This window comes from Prunus mume, linkage group LG2 (assembly GCF_029339155.1).
Source record: "Prunus mume cultivar Tortuosa linkage group LG2, ASM2933915v1, whole genome shotgun sequence".
Lineage (NCBI taxonomy): Eukaryota > Viridiplantae > Streptophyta > Magnoliopsida > Rosales > Rosaceae > Prunus > Prunus mume.
Genome location: NC_142699.1, coordinates 41,500,141 through 41,513,707, shown reverse-complemented (window position 1 = coordinate 41,513,707; position 13,567 = coordinate 41,500,141). Strand labels below are relative to the sequence as shown.

The window sequence follows — 13,567 nt, the reverse complement described above, 5'->3', positions numbered from 1 at the left end:
GAGTACCTCAATTTTCAAAATGGTTCCCGTGGTCTTTTAACTTTAGTTTTGTTATGACAAATGGTCATGCCGTCAATTTTGTTAACTTTTCTATTAAATGCAAGGGCAAAATGGTATTTTTGTATCAAAATTGATTAAAATATGAATAAAAATTAAAAAAAACTAAAAAATTAAAATTAAACTCTCTCTCTCCATCTCTATCTCGATTTCTACTCCCTCCAAACTTTATTTATTATTTTTTGTTGGTTTTTTATTTGATTTGATTTGGTTTTTATTTTAAAGATATAATTTTTTATTCATTTTTTTGGTTTTAATATAAAAATAACATTTTGCCCTGCATTTAACAGAAAAAGTTAACAAAATTGACGGCATGAGCATTTGTCCAAAAGAAACTAAAGTTAAAGGACCACGAGAACTATTTTGGAAATTGAGGTACTTAAATGTAAATCGGGTCAAAATTAAAGGACTAATAAAATGATTAACCCTAATTTTACTAGAAACCTCGACCTCCACACATGCTAGCCTATGCATGTGCTTATGAGGAATTTACTGTAGGAAGGCATTGTTTTTTGTTATAAAGACTAGTATGAAGTGGGAGGGAGAAAGTAAGTGTAAAATTGAGGTTGAATTACTAGAGTGCTCTTGGTTGTAAAAATGAATATAAAATGATAACGGGACTAACCCAATAAAAAATGGCTTTGATTTGCAAACCAATGATCTCAAGTTTGAACTTCTATATCATTATAGTAGTGTGTGTGTGAAACTCTCTCTCCCTATAGACTATTGTTTGTATTAAGAAAAACAAATATTAAAACTATTTTGTTCAAAAGGACTATAGTTGACATTTTATCCTATTATCAAATAGTATAGATTTTCATTTTATACATTTTATCCTATTACCATATTTGGAAGTGCTTATGTACCAAGTACATCTGATCATACATGCCTTTACTGAAAAGCGCTTTTGGTTGAAATGCATTCAAATATTTATTAAAAAATTCAAGTAGGTTATGGAAAAAAACAATTAAATTTAAAAGTGCTTCTTGAAAATATACCTTTTGGAACCTAAAAACACTTCGAACGTTTTTTGTCAAATATTTTTAGAAGCAATTTAGCCATTTTAAAAGTTACCTTCTAGAAAATGACATAAAAGCACTTCCAAAAATGACATAAAAGCAGATTCAAACGGGGCATAAATTTACAGTTGAGAGAGCTCGTGAAAAGTGCATTGGAAAAGGAATGACTTTGGTTCCCTTTCTATTACGCGTCACCTTTTGTCTGGTGTCCGTCTACCGGTCTTGGCATCACGTCACGTCGTTGGTGGACAAATAAAATTATATATTTCGCCATTTCCAACTTTCTTTTTTCCTTAGGAGCAGAGAAAAAAGAAGAAAGAAAGAAAAAAGAAAAAGAAAAAACAATAGAAAAAGAAGTAAAAAAAAAAAAAGCCCAATTCTCTTCCCCTTCTTCTTTCTCTGTCTCCTCAACATTGGATTGAATCGGTTCATAAATTGAATTACAAGTTGGAGGAGTTTCATTGACTGGTGGTGGTGTCCAATGGCGTCAGGTCTCCTCCGCCTTGTGTTATTTGTATCTCTGATTGCTCTGTCTTTGGCCCGTGGTGGAAACGACATGGTTTTGGACACCGATTCCACCCCGAAAACTCCCTCCTGTAACAACCCTTACCTAATGGTAAGCTCCTTTCATTTTTATACTTTTTGTTTTCAAGAGATTGAGTTCTTAATTTGTTTTTGTTTTTGTTTTTGTTTTTGGAGATTTATGATGAAATACATGTTTGTAATCTGAGAATTGAATTACATTGAGTTGGGTTTTTTTGTTTTGTTTTTCTTCTGGAATTCAATTTCATACAGTTATTGTTTTCCTGCTAAAAACCCATTTGTACTGTTTCATCTAATTTCTCAGGCAAAGGTTAGGAATTGGGTTAATGGCCGTGAAGCCGAAACTTTTGAAGGGGCTGGTGCAAAGTTTGGGGCTTTATTGCCTTCCAAAAAAGAAAACGCCGTCAAATTGCCTGTTGTTATCTCCAATCCCTTGAATGGCTGTAACACATCATCTTCAAAGGTTTCACTTTGATTTTTCTTAAATGGAAAATTTCTCTGTTATCACTTTAGATGTGAATTTAAACACTTTAAATGTAGAAACAAAATGTGCCTTGAGGTTCTAGGATATGATCAAGCATCATTGTCTCATGGAACTCACTGTATTTGGGTGGATACGGTCCCTTTTTCACTCGTGCAGTTATCTGGCGCTATTGCCTTGTCTGCCCGTGGCGATTGTGAGTTCTCCGTTAAGGCAAAAATTGCAGAGTCAGGAGGTGCTAAAGCGCTGGTGGTGATAAATGACGACGAAGGTTGTAATTCTAAATGCACTTACTCATGTCATCAGCATTTCATCGTTTTGATTAACTAGGGATCATGATTCTTTATTTATTTTAAGAGAGCTGATTTTCCCACTCCTCTTTTGTCCACTTACACTCCCTTGTATGAGTAAAAATTATTAAAAGACAAAAAGGAGTGTAAGTGGACAAAAGGGGAGTGGGAAAATCAGCACCCTATTTTAAATAAGAAAAATTAGTATGTGTTGGGAGTTGTGAGTAAAACTTGTGCTTGTAGGTATAAAGTTTTCATGCATCACAGAAAAGAGATGTAGCATAACTTATAAAAATCAGTTGCGAAAGTCGTGCATGAAAGTCCCCTAAGGAAGGGAGTACGGCTGGCTATTTTGGAAATGGGGTTGGCTAGTGGTATTATTGAGGTTAGGGGGGATGGTATTATTTTTATCAGGATTCTTCTTGTAATGAGTTAGGTTTGATGCTTGAATTCATCCATATCACGTTTCATCTATTCCTTATCTTTTAGGTATCTTTAACCATATTTCATGCCACATACTCTAGGAGTTTTACTCTTTGGTCAAATGCTACTTCTAAGTGAACATTGTTTGACATGTAAATACTTATTTTTGGGAAATCCTGCGTTAACCTCTTCTGAATAGTGATATTTCTGATATGTGCCGACCTTTTCTACCTTCTCTTTTTCTGGTGCTCAGTTGACAATCTGAAGCAGCTAAAAGAAATTTATCAACCTGAAAATTTACTACATAAAATCCAAAAGCTATCATGCAAATGTTTGAATTAGAGCACAATTTTCCTGTTCTGAAATTGAATGAAGAATACTGGGTCAGACTGTTACAATATCGGTAATGGATGCTGATGATGGTGCTGCAACATGACGTTCCCTTGAGCATTGCTGGCGATTTGATTGTGTTCTGAACACTTCCTTAGCATACCATTTGTTTCTTTACTATATTTATTAAACGCCTTGCACACCTGAAGGTAAAAAGTAACTTTTTAAGTATCTGGCGAATAATTAAGGAACTTAGGTACCATAATACGAAGTTTAGATGCCAAATGGAATCTTAGAAATATGCGTAGGAGTTTTATGTATATTTATTGTTCCTTAGATCTATGTGTTTGATTTACTTTCTCCAGAAAATGTTATTTAAATTCTCTTTGAAGTAGCATAAAAAACTTGAAACTGAAAATGGTTTGTGGAAATTGTCTTACTTGAAATAGAACCTTAAGTTTAAATGTAACATCAGACTGAATTTTAGAAAAAAAGAAAAAGAAGTAATATGATGGGCAGTACTTGAGTCTAATTCTCGTTTTCCCTTAATACTAGTAAATTATGATGTTTTCTCCCATTGTTTCAGGTCTTGCCAAGATGGCTTGTCCTGAGGATAGCACTTCTTTGAACATTTCAATTTTTGTTGTGATGATTCCAAAGTCAAACGGAGAAGCTCTCAAGAAATCTATTCAAGATGGAAAGAAAGGTTTAGTTAGCTTTTGTTATTTATACATTTTTGTCAAATGCTTACTACCTTGAATGCGGTTAGTGGTGATATACATAACATAATAGGAAGATGGCTTACTGATGTGGGACAGTTAGGGAGGTCTGATTTAAGATTTAAGGCTTTTATAAAGGGTATTTCATAGCAAAAGGGCTTCCTTAATTGCAGCTTTAAAGGGGGAAGATTGATAGCTTTTTCAAGCGTTGGTTGGATTAGGTTTTTAATGTTGGACATATAGGTTCTCTATGAGGCTTGATTGTGGCAGGGAATTCCATAGAATTTGCAGAAACGTAAAATGGAAAGTAGAAGACAATACTAGGAAATAAGAACATTAAATTGCTGTGATTTACTTCAGAAGAGAGTATCAAATGTGTGCTTGTCTCCAAGATGGTGAGTTATGTTTCGTGTAGGGAAAAGGGAAGAGTGTCAATCATGTTTTTATTCATTGTTCTGTGGCTGTAAAGGTGTGGTCCAATCTGTTCAGGGAAGCAGGTTTGTCGTAAATATGGCCAAAGGGAAGTTATTCTTTGCTAAGTGAAAGGGCTAGTGCTTTGGTGGGGTAAAAAGGGCTTAGGCTCTTTGGAATTTCAGAGCATTGGCCATCATATGGGTTATCTGGATGGAGAGAAACAAAAGAATTTTGATGATGATAGAAGGGTGGATGTGGAAGAGTTGTGGGAAAGAGTGATTTTTTGGTCATCTCTTTGGGCCTTAAATTTGTCTGCTGTTTTGTTAGATTGGTATGCAGTTCGCAGTTAGCTATTTTCGCTCTTAGTTTCGAGGCTGACCTGTGTTGGTTTTGTTTTATTTTGTTTTGTGCAGTACAAATGATCTTCTTGTCCCTCGCATTCTAGTTTGAGTTTGTGTTTAATAAAAATTTCTATTTTATGAAAAATAAAAGGAATGAAAGAGGAACATAACCTAACCATTACATTTAGGATTCCTTAGGCTTCAATCTGAAAAATTGAGACTATAGGTACCTATTACTGAGTTATCACTTCACTAGCTTCTGTTTCCTCTGGTTCATGTTCTGGGGTTTACAGTTTCGTTGGAATTGGAGTGAAAGAGAGTTCCAAGAATATTCAGGTTCATTGTCTTGTATAAACAAGGTCTCCATGCATCCAAATCATGTTGTAGAAACATTATGGTCAACCCAGTCTTATGGTAATGTTTATTTGGATATTTTTCCTTCAATCGATTGACAATCAAATTGATCCTAATATTATTTGGAAGGCTGGTATTCCACCTAACGTTCAGATTTTCACTTGGCTGGTGGCTGACATGCTTTAGAGACGGAATGGACTTTTTGCCCATCGGTTGTGTAGTTTGAGTGTATTTGATACAATTTTCTATCTTTTCAAAGAAAAGAAGAAAAAGATGAAGAAAAAGAAGGAAAAAAAACAAAGAATGATAGACGAACATAACCTAAAGAGAGATTGCATCTAAGGTTTCCTTAGGCATGAGATCTTAAAAGTTGAGAGAATAGGTACCTATGGTCTAAGACAATCTATCACACTGTAAGCAATAGGGAAACATATTCTTTACAACATAGTTCAAACCAAAATACAAGAAATACTTTTGCTTGCAGCCAATATAGAAACACAATATACAGCAACAATACTTCCAAGGCGGCGAACTAAAATACTGTGAAATTTAAACTAGGTTATACAAAACCATTCTAGGACCACAGAGAACATTTTCTTCCATTCTAAAATCAAGATAACATATCTATTTACAGATTTATAAACTCTATGGGTAAGGTTGACCAACTTAGAGAATTGTATGTATGCATTCAGCATTAATGCATATACCAAGCTGACTTGTTCAATCTACCAAGATGCTCACCACATACAATCTTTAAAAAAAAAAAAAAAAGAGCATACCAACCTCAGGGAAAAGCATGAGACACAAAACAACTAGTGCACTATGTATGTATCAAAGTGTTCAAGACAAAGAGCCCAAAGACAAGCTACGAGGTTAAAGTTGGACTTGACATGCGTTTGAAGTTGAAAGGGGTTAGTTTAGAGCAAGGGTGGGTCTTTATGCTCAAATGGAATTTGTCAGCTGGAACATTGGAGGTCTAGGGTGGATAAAAAGGAGAGTTATCGAAGAGGTGTTGAATGGGGAGGGGAAGGCATAATAGTGCTTCAAGAAACAAAAAAAAGAAGTGGTTGGTAGTAGACTCATAGGTAATATGTTTGAGGGCTGAGGTTTAAAGACTAGGTTAGTTTGTCATAGTGTGATATGTTAGTGAGGTTTAACGACTAGGTTAGCCAATGTGATTGTGCTTTTCAATTCTCAAGTTTGTTTTATGAGAAAAAATATATGGATAACTCCTGTAACTTATTGCAGTGGAGCTTCTATTATATTCCCCCAAGCGTCCAGTGGTGGACTTCTCAGTTGTGTTCTTGTGGCTAATGGCTGTGGGAACAATAATAGTTGCCTCATTTTGGTCAAAGATTACTGCTCCTGAGAAGTGTGATGAGCGCTATAATGAACTGGCAGAAAAGGTTTGGACAGACAAGTCTCAGTTTATTGTCTTTGGCTTTTACAAGAAAAATTGTGTGGTGATCAGGATGAAGATATCAGTAGTGATAGATTTTTCGATGTTGGTGACCATCAACGGAAATGATTGATTTAACATTTACTAAAGTTTAATTTAAAACTTCCATGTTTTAAAGCAAATATCTATCATTCTGTTGACAGTCACTAATATCGATATTGAAACCATAATGTAGTCCATAAATTTGAGTAACGGCATTCCCGTTACGCCGGATATTTTCATCTCGGCCCTCTTGTTACTTCTATTGCTGTAATTATGGGTAATAGTATTTATATAATCTTTTATTGAATAGGAATCTAATGCTGGAACAGCGAAAGATGATTCTGAGGACGAAGTCATGAATCTTAGCGTGAAGGGTGCTGTGTGTTTTGTCATAACAGCATCCATTTTTCTGTTGCTACTATATTTCTTTATGTCTACGTGGTTTGTCTGGGTGCTGATCGTACTTTTCTGCATTGGCGGTATTGAGGTACTGTGATAAATTCTGTTGTTTATTTTCTTCTTGATTAAATAAAAGTCTGCTTGCCAAATAGTGGGAATGAACAAAATTGACGATAAACAGAGTTCTTGGCATTTTTGTTCTTTAATTTGAGAATGTTTCTGGTAATGAAATATTTTGGGTGTTGGGAATTAAACTAAGTAGAACTGTGCATAACAATCTGTAGAATACAGAATAATGCACTTTTTTTTGGACAAAATACAACTTTCATTAAGAAATATTAAATTGTACAAATCAGAGGACAAGATGTCCACTGTCCTAAAATCCTACTAACAACATCAAATAACAACATAAGCAGCATATTATACTAGTCAGAACCATTACCAAAAAAATATCTACATAACAGCAGCTTTCCATTCTGAAAAAGTGGAAAAGAAAGATCTAGCCATCGAGGCTGGGGATATTGAGGCTCAAAAAGATTACCAGAGTCAAATCCTATCCCCAAACATCTTCAGACTACTCCCCGTCACATCCTGAATGCTTTTGCATTTTATGGAAGGGATGGAGGAAATGTAGAGTATATTGGCTATTGAGGCTCAAAAAGATTACCAGAGTCAAATCCTATCCCCAAACATCTTCAGACTACTCCCTGCCACATCCTGAATGCTTTTGCATTTTATGGAAGGGATGGAGGAAATGTAGAGTATATTGGCTTTACCTGTATTATATCCCTATTGATTCCTTATTTTTCTTTGAAATGTTGAATGGTAGCATTCACCCTTTCTATTTGAGTTCTTAGTTGAGCAGTTATGTTGGCATTTTGTTGCATCCTTAAAAGCTATTTATGAGAATGGAAAAGACAATTTTTTTTTTTTGGGAACATATTTTTATTGAAAAGCAGGAAAAAGGTGAAAAAAAGGAAGAATTAGAGAATAACTTGAGAAAAAAATATTGTGATATACTCTGGTACAAGCACAATCTTTTTGGGTTGTTCTCTCAAATGTGTTTTATGTGCTACTTTCTGTCATTCTCCCGTATTATTACTTGTGTGTCATGTTAGTTGATGTAGCTTTTGTTTTCAGGGAATGCATAATTGTCTATTAAGCCTGATTTTGAGGTACACTCCACATATATTTCCAGTTTCTGCTAAACCCATCACTAGCTGCAGTGCATGCAATAATTTCTTTCAGTCGGTGTTCCTTAATGTCTCTACTACTTGTTGAGCAGAAAATGGAGAAGTGGTGGACAGAAGACAATAACTTTGCCTCTCCTGGATGAGGTGTCGATTCTCTCACTTGTTGTGCTGGCTTTGTGTGTGGGGTTTGCAGTTTTCTGGGTTGTAACACGACGGGCATCATATTCGTGGGTTGGCCAAGATGTTCTTGTAAGTTTCAAGTTTTGATATATGTGTTCTAGGCTAATCCTATTATGCATTCAGCGAAATTACCTGCAGTTGCAGCAATTTGAATATTTTGAATGCTGAATACTTTGTAAAATAGAGTGGTTGAATGTCCAGACTACTGTGGGTCAGTCTTCTATTCTACCATCTCAGAACATTTCTAATGGCCATACCTGCAAGATAGCTTTTATGTACCACCCCTTTAGTTAAGCTGTTGATGGCAGTCTGATGCATACTATTGCAAATTTGGATATATGCATTTTTTAAACATTTTTTTTGCTCTTACTTTGTGTTAGTCACCCAAAGTTCTTCTATGAGTCTAAGTTGAGTTGTTTGTGGGTTCCCTATGGACTGCTGGTATCTTGGGAAGAAACCTGAAATTTTATAATGTTATGCCATATGGATATGCATCTTTCACAACTTGCCAACCATTTTTAATCTGCCGGTTTTTAGCAACATGTTAGTCCTGGTTGTTTACATGGTGCGTCAAGGTGTGTTGAAGATGGTAGTAGACCTCCTTCGATCCTTTAATTCACTTCTGCTAGTTAAATATCATTTTTTGACAGGGTATCTGCTTGATGATAACAGTCTTGCAAATTGCTCGATTACCTAATATCAAGGTACCAGTCCTTTTGTCATATAATTAATGTATCAGTCCTTTTGTCATGTAATTAATAAATCAGTCCTTTGTCTCATAATTCTAACATGTCTCAGGTTGCTACCGTACTACTTTGTTGTGCATTTGTCTACGACATCTTTTGGGTATTCCTGTCACCCTTAATGTTCAAAGATAGCGTCATGGTTGTGGTAAGTTCTGATCTCAGTTTTTCTTCTTTTTCTTGGTTTATTAGATTACAAGTTGCATTTGTTTCATGTTAACCATGAAAGCTGTTGTCACAAATTTGGTTTGTGAGAACATTGAGAAGGTAGACCAGTTTTTTTTTGGAGCCATTTTGCTTATTGGAAGTCAAAGTTGCAATGGCTGGAGAAGCTTTTTTTTTTTCTTTTTTTTTTCCCCCTTATCATGCTCTATGTTTAAAGCATTCTAAGCTTCAGATAGATTAACTTAGGAGTTCCCATGATTTCTGAAAGATGTTCCCAAGATTACCTTAGGTTTGTTTATTCCCTAGGTCTTTCTAGTTCCAAATTCTAGGATGATTTAACCAAAATAGACCAGAAATTTTCCCAAAGGATTCACTAAGCAAAATCTTTTTTAGCTATTAACTGACGTTCTTTATTGTTGTACCAACTTTGATGAATCTAGAAGATGCCTATATAGCATTTATATACCTTGAACTGGAAAGTGCATAGGTTTTTGTCTGAAATTCATCAATTGAAGTTTTGGGGTGTATTTCTTTTATTTATCATTCTGTTGAGGCTTATTGTATTATAAAATGATTCTACATTTGTTTTGCATCAGAAGTGAGTTTTATAAGTGGAAAAATTATATACTTAGCTTCTTTATGGTCATCATTATCAAGGATATTCACTTTAGCGTAATTCATCTTGATATTCACTTTTGTGTAGGGTTTTGACATCCATTTGATTTTATTCTTCTACCTAACATATTATAATGAAATTTGGAATAGCAATCATACTAGTGTTGTAATTGTAAAAATGTTAGCAGCAGTCTAGGTGGTGGCCCAATGTTAAGGCGTAAAGATTTTTAATTATCTAACCTGACTTTGGTTGTGTCCGTCAGTCCACCAGGCCAGTAGCCTGGTTATTGGGCGATGTGGCAGAGAACAGCTTTGACAAGTTTGGACTGGTTGGTTTTGTCTTTACATATATAAAGCATAAACATTGCTTAAATCATATCATGGTAATTCCACCCCACCCCCCTCCCTCCCTCAGGAAAATACTTGTTCTGGTTCACATCCATATTACGTCATAAATACTAAACAAGAAAATCTATTGGGCATCCTATGATTCCTATTACAATTTATTTTCTCTTTTGGATGGTTGGTGCAATTTTTTTTTTTTTTTGTTATTTCAGAAATCTGGGTTCATTTCTACTAATGCTTTAAGGTCACTTGGTTCACCAGCAAAGTCTCCAATAATAAATGTCTGGCATCTTATGCTTGTGATCCCCGCTTTAAGGTCATTGGTTCACGAACAAAGTCTCTATGAGTAAATGTCTGACATCTTATGCGTCTGATGCCCATTTCAAGTAAACTCATGTTCATGCATATCTAATGCTTGTGCTTACATGATATACATTGCTGGGCAATTGATTCAAGGGTGCCTGATGGGCTTGACTGTAGTATTAGCTTTGACACATGACTGCTTTTATTAAATCCTCATATTTTTCTTATAGGTTGCTAAAGGTGACAGTAGTGGTGAAGGCCTACCAATGCTCTTGAGAATCCCTCGCTTTTTTGACCCCTGGGGTGGTCAGAACATGCTTGGCTTTGGGGACGTTCTGTTTCCGGGTTTGCTTATTGTATTTTCTTACAGGTACTGATTTCTGTCCCAATCAACTTTCTATTTGTAAACAGCAAATCAAATAACATTTGCCAGGTTTACTTTTTAGTTAAATTAGATATAGGTCCCTATTAACACATTTTCTTCTTGGAAAGAGTACAATATATCCTTTTATGATTAAGTCCTTGAGCTAGTTGACTAATTGGAAAAAGTCCTTAGTTAAATGTGATTCTCTCTGGTTAAAATGAGATTTTTATCATTATATAGCATACATTCCCAAAATCCCCGTACCAAGTATTAACGGTTATATCTGTGAGTGAAACATTATAATGATATGTAGAGTGATGTATTTGTGAAAGAGATACATAAACCTTGGTCTTCTTAAAATATCTCAAAAAATGCTTAAGTTTTATAAAAAAAGAGATGTAAAATGAAAGTTATGATATTTTAAAGTCATATAAAAAGTGAATGGGCCTTTTTGAATATCTCTTCAGTTTCTTTAAAAATCCCCCGCCAAACCTTGAGATCCAGTTGATTTGACAACAGCTCCTCTTCCTCCCTAGCCCCTTCCACTTCAAAAGAGACACCAACTTTACCCAATTCCACCACCTGTGTACACCCACCAAATTTGCCCCTGAATTACCTGAAATTATCACCATACTTTTAAGACCTTCCTCCCCAGCCTCCAAGTCCAGATCTGCTTCACCGAAACCGACTCCTCGTCCTCAACCAAGTCTCCAAGAATCGAGTCCCTTTTTGATGCAGAACATGCTCTCCAATTGTTGTCTTTTTTACTTCCCGCCTTTTATTTTTAGTTCTCCGTTGGGGCATAAAACCACAAAATGACTAACATCGTTGTTTTGTGAATGCATGAACTTATGTGTTAAACTTTGTTAGATGGCCTCATTAATTATAATTAAATATATAAAATTAACGAGGTCACCTAACAAGCTGTTTCTTTCAATTTCCTTTTTCTTTTTAATTTGAAAATTTTGTGTGCGTTTGCTTTCAATCTATCTTTCCTAATTTTAAATCTTGTCTGGGCTTGGCTGTCTCAGGTTTGACAAAGAAAATAAGAAGCGTGGAATTAGCGGATATTTCCTTTGGTTGGTAATTGGCTATGGAATTGGTGAGTGCTCTTGCAACATCTCTGTTTCATGTTATACACTTTTTCTTCATATATTGGTAGTTTATTAATTTCATATACTTTTAATAGCTGTCTTCAACATGACCAAACTATGCGTGTTCATCTTGTCTTTGTACTAATGGATGGCAATTCTTGTTCCAGGACTTGGTTTTACGTACCTGGGTTTATATCTCATGAACGGGAATGGTCAGCCTGCTCTCCTATATCTTGTTCCATGTACACTAGGTAATGTCAAGGAGTTTGGCCAATAGAATTTTCAGATGTTTTACTTTGTCTTCTATTCCTTCCTGCTTATCCTGCTCTGGTAATCAGGTGTTACGGTGTTTTTGGGACTGATAAGGCGTGAGCTAAAACAACTTTGGGATTATGGAACGGAGCCAGAGGTATCGCGAAGTACCGTTGAGCCTCCTGTAGAAGGCACTAGATCAGTCTGACTGCCCCATCTCTTCATATGATTGGAGTTGATGCTGATCTTCATAAAGCTTATGGTGTAAAGAGATTCATTTGTTTCTTTTGCACAAGAATATGTGCTCAACCTGTGCAGAGAATACAGTGGTAAAGGGCAGTGCCGGCTTATAACATTTCAAGTATATCACTTTGCCATTTGCTGTAATCATGATTCATGTATGTATATTATCGTTTATTTTTTTAATTTAATGGCCAAGACTCAGTTATTCCTAGTAATTTCTTTCTGAATTTAGATCTTATCCTTGTCTTTGCAATCTTTGTTTTTCAATCTAAGTTCTTTATGAAATCTAAGTGTTCTTCCTAGTAAAACCCAAAAAAACATTATTATTTATAGATTTTTAATAAGTGACTGGAATTAGAAACCAAGCATTTCCTAAAGGATGATTTGGATCCACAATGGAATATACTCTTGATTTTTTATATTGATTTAATCTTAATGCTTGGGTTTTTCTATAAATATATGTCTAGGATTGGGTTTATCTATAAATTTGTAATCTTTTATTTGGTCTATGCATTTTATACCAATTATTTTGTTCTCGAGTAGGTGTTGGATGCATCATTACATTCGAGCGACTAATTATTAAATGCTTAAGATTCATCACTCTATCTTAAGAGGATCAAATTTTTGTATCAGAATGTGATTATTTTTGTACCAAACTAAAGCAAGGAACATTCATGCTTAAATAATCCATGTTCATTAGTATTAATTGTAATCCATTTTTGGTACCTTATGTACGAGTTTCTTATTTAAATAAAGGATGATTTTATTGTCACCCCATTATTTGCTCTTTACACCCCATACTAATTTTAAATATGAATAACTTATTTTACCCTTGTACACAATTACCGTTAAGGACAAAAAAATTTAAAATTAAAATTAAAATTGCTCACTACTCCACATATGTTCTTGCAACCCTAGTTTGACTTTTTTCTCAAATTATCATGTTCTTTAACCATAAACCCTATATTTATACGTTTATATTGGTGAAAAAATATCTTGTATTTATTCATGAAGAGTGAGATTGAAGTTAGAGAGGCTTCGAATGAGGTACGAGTTTATTTTTTGGCGTTTTTCAAGTTTAGTATTTCATAATGGTTGTTGGTTGCATTCAACACATCGATCGAACACGACAGTAAATTCGGTGGGATGCCATTGAAACGTTGCACCGTTTTCGGTTGGGTTTGACCGGTCATGAACTTAATATTCGATGGAGATCCACCGTAACATGGAACGTAGTTGTGGTTCACTATCGAACTTTT

General features: G+C 35.0%; 1 protein-coding gene across 1 annotated transcript; it reads left to right on the top strand.

Moving 5' to 3' along the window:
- Positions 1 to 1,200: 1,200 nt before the first annotated feature.
- On the top strand, positions 1,201 to 12,523 carry SPPL3 (SIGNAL PEPTIDE PEPTIDASE-LIKE 3). Its single transcript, XM_008224455.2, has 14 exons — positions 1,201 to 1,692; positions 1,924 to 2,082; positions 2,260 to 2,371; positions 3,730 to 3,849; positions 6,220 to 6,377; positions 6,723 to 6,899; positions 7,952 to 7,986; positions 8,097 to 8,253; positions 8,835 to 8,888; positions 8,983 to 9,075; positions 10,586 to 10,725; positions 11,751 to 11,821; positions 11,981 to 12,064; positions 12,152 to 12,523. Exons 1-14 carry the CDS (start codon positions 1,558 to 1,560, stop codon positions 12,271 to 12,273), a joined length of 1,617 nt encoding a protein of 538 aa, XP_008222677.2. The 5' UTR covers positions 1,201 to 1,557; the 3' UTR covers positions 12,274 to 12,523.
- Positions 12,524 to 13,567: the final 1,044 nt, after the last annotated feature.